The sequence below is a fragment of the Sinocyclocheilus rhinocerous genome, unplaced genomic scaffold, assembly GCF_001515625.1.
Source record: "Sinocyclocheilus rhinocerous isolate Xijiao unplaced genomic scaffold, SAMN03320098_v1.1 scaffold1915, whole genome shotgun sequence".
Lineage (NCBI taxonomy): Eukaryota > Metazoa > Chordata > Actinopteri > Cypriniformes > Cyprinidae > Sinocyclocheilus > Sinocyclocheilus rhinocerous.
The window spans coordinates 27,566-30,256 of record NW_015639873.1 but is presented as its reverse complement, the minus strand read 5'-3'; the positions used below and the strand labels follow the sequence as shown (position 1 = coordinate 30,256).

The window sequence follows — 2,691 nt, the reverse complement described above, 5'->3', positions numbered from 1 at the left end:
ATTTTTTCTTTTGTATTTTGAGAGAATTTCATGGTACTATTTAATATTTATGCAATAATTATGATCAATTTTTCCCATTGAGAATAATACTTTTTTTTTTTCTAATAATCTTATATTACTTTTCAATTATGGCAGTATTTCATGTTAAAATGTAGACAATGCCTTTAAAATCCACTTTGTGAAGGCAGATTATTGCCATCTGGTGGGAGTAAAAAAAAGAAAAACTTCTGAAATTCCGTCGGAGAGTCATGTTACAAAAAGCTCTATACAAAAGCTCTATACAAAAGAGTTGTTTTTAGACATAAATACTTATTTTTGTGGATTTGGATTTATATTTAGACATTCTCAAAGACAACTTTTTGTAAAGGTTTTTTTTTTTTCTTTTGGTTGAAATGTTGGTTTTGAAATATTTTTGCATTAATTGTACTACAGTCAAACCTGAACACAAAGAAATCCATTTTATCACACATATCATCAGGGGCCAGTTGCATAAACATAGCCGCTATGTTAATTAAGACTGTGTCTTAAGAACTAATCAGTCCTACTTTTTGGATTCAAATTAGACCATTCTCCATTTTTATAGCTGACTTTAAAAAAGTTATGACCAGTCTTAAAGAAAAATAATTAGATGACTAAGTTTTTAAGACTAGTCTAAGTGGTTCATGCAACCGACCACAGAGTTCAACAAAAAATGTAACAAAATCAATTTTGATTTTAACCTCGTATTTGAGACTTCTGGTTCAATTTTGCCATATTGTAACACACACCAGTTCATTTGTGTGTGTATAATAGTGTTCTGTATGTGTGTGTGCGTGTGTGTGTCTCTCTCGAGTATGAGTGTGTGTGTGTGTCTGTGAGTGAGTGTGTGTGTGTGTGTGTGAGTGTGTGTGTGTGTGTGTGTGAGTGTGTATCTGTGAGTGTGTGTGTGTGTGTTTGAGTGCATGAGCCTGTTTTATTCTCTTGATGTTTTATAGTGTAACCCCTTCCTTTGTGTCTGTGTTTTTACAGCACTGTGGCTAAATTACTGTTTTTATTTCATGTATTTGCAAAAACCTGTAGATTGTACACACACTCACAGAAACGGTATTTCTGTGTATTTCTATTTCCCATTAATTTCCAATGGCGGCCATTTTTGACCGTGAACAACACAAGTGTGACAATTTTTCAGGACCATTTAGCTTTTTCGAATCAAGTCCACGATTTTATTTATTTATCTGCGGTCACAAAAGTAATCAAGTTTCGTAACATTCCGATGAAGTAGCGATTTTTAAAATCTAAAATGACCGAAAAAACACCAGAGGGTTAAAATTATTAGGAAAAAGATTGATTATGAACAATAATAAACTACAGATTATTATTATTACACATTAATAGATGCATTTAATTTATTAACAATCAAGACAAGGGAAACAAGAACCCGCAGTGATTTATCCTTTTGGAAAATTAAAATGAACTGCTCAGGAGGAACGGTGAATCAGACCGCTTTAGCTATGAAGTGTTTGTTTACATGTTTAAACGGACGTTACTTCCGGGTTCCGGTCTCCGAGCCAATCAGCGGTCACGCGTCAGCGCGTCGCAGGATTTGTCCTTCGGGTCTACGCTGCGCTCGTCAAACATGGCCGCGGTGGAGTTTGGAGACAGCGAGCTGTTCGAGCAGTTCGGGGAGAACGCGTCGGAGCGCGGGCTGCGGGAGACAGTAGAAGCGTGCGGAGAAACAGCCGCGCGTCTGAAGGCGGAGAATATCCTTACAGACAGTCACGCGACCCATAAAGCCCAGAAGCCCGTGCAGAGACATGCGTAGATCAGTTGAGTTGCGATAGAAATAGGATTCGGTTTGCACCGGTAGCACAGAATTTGTTCATTTTTTATGGTCTTTAATCCATATTATAACTCTTGTTATGCTATTTTGTTATGTTTTTATCTGCAAAAAAAAAAAAAAAAAGCATACTGAAACAACAACCTTTCACATTCTGCAAATGATCTCAGACATGTACAGGAGAAAGAGACGAGGGTTAAAAGAGCTTTAGTGTCATCTGTTTCTAATGATCAGAAACACCAAACCTGACTGATGGTATGCTCAGCTCCCAAGTGTGACGTTTGTTTTGATTGTATTCACTGTTTGTCTCTGTCTTTATATTGAGCCTTAATGATGATGCACATGAGGAGCTGAAGAGAAAGTTGAACATATTAAGTCGTCCTGCGTGAGTAAAGAGTGAGCTTATGTCAGTATGTGTTTAAACTGGCCATTCATTCACATTTATTGACTATCAAAGGTCATTTGTATTCCAGGGGGATAAAAATAGAAGATTCCAAAATCGATGGGCCACTTTGTCAAATTAATTATGGAAACAACATCATTTCCAGGTTTGTGTGTGTCTGTCTCTGTGTGTGTCTGTGTGTCTCTGTTTTTGTCTGTGTGTCTCTCTGTGTGTCAGTGTGTGTCTGTCTGTTTGTCTGTCTCTGTGTGTGTCTTGTGTGTCTCTGTTTTTGTGTGTGTGTGTGTGTGTCTCTCTGTGTGTGTGTGTGTGTGTGTGTGTGTCTCTCTCTGTGTGTCTGTGTGTGTGTGTCTTTGTGTGTGTGTCTGTGTGTGTGTGTCTGTGTCTCTTTGTGTGTGTGTGTGTAATCGTGTGCAGTACTTAAAGCAGCGCATTAATATGGAACGGTGATTAAACTGACTTGGAACTACCTGTG

General features: G+C 37.7%; 1 protein-coding gene across 1 annotated transcript in view; it reads left to right on the top strand.

Annotated features, from left to right (window-relative positions):
• Nucleotides 1-1,547: 1,547 nt before the first annotated feature.
• The window catches only part of LOC107752243 (zinc finger CCHC domain-containing protein 8-like), a 9,618-nt gene continuing 8,474 nt past the window's right edge, over nt 1,548-2,691 (top strand). Inside the window, exons 1-3 of the mRNA XM_016568172.1 lie at nt 1,548-1,739; nt 2,159-2,201; nt 2,290-2,364. Coding sequence (XP_016423658.1) covers nt 1,616-1,739; nt 2,159-2,201; nt 2,290-2,364 — 242 coding nt within the window. The 5' untranslated portion in view covers nt 1,548-1,615. The remainder of the gene's footprint in view (nt 1,740-2,158; nt 2,202-2,289; nt 2,365-2,691) is intronic.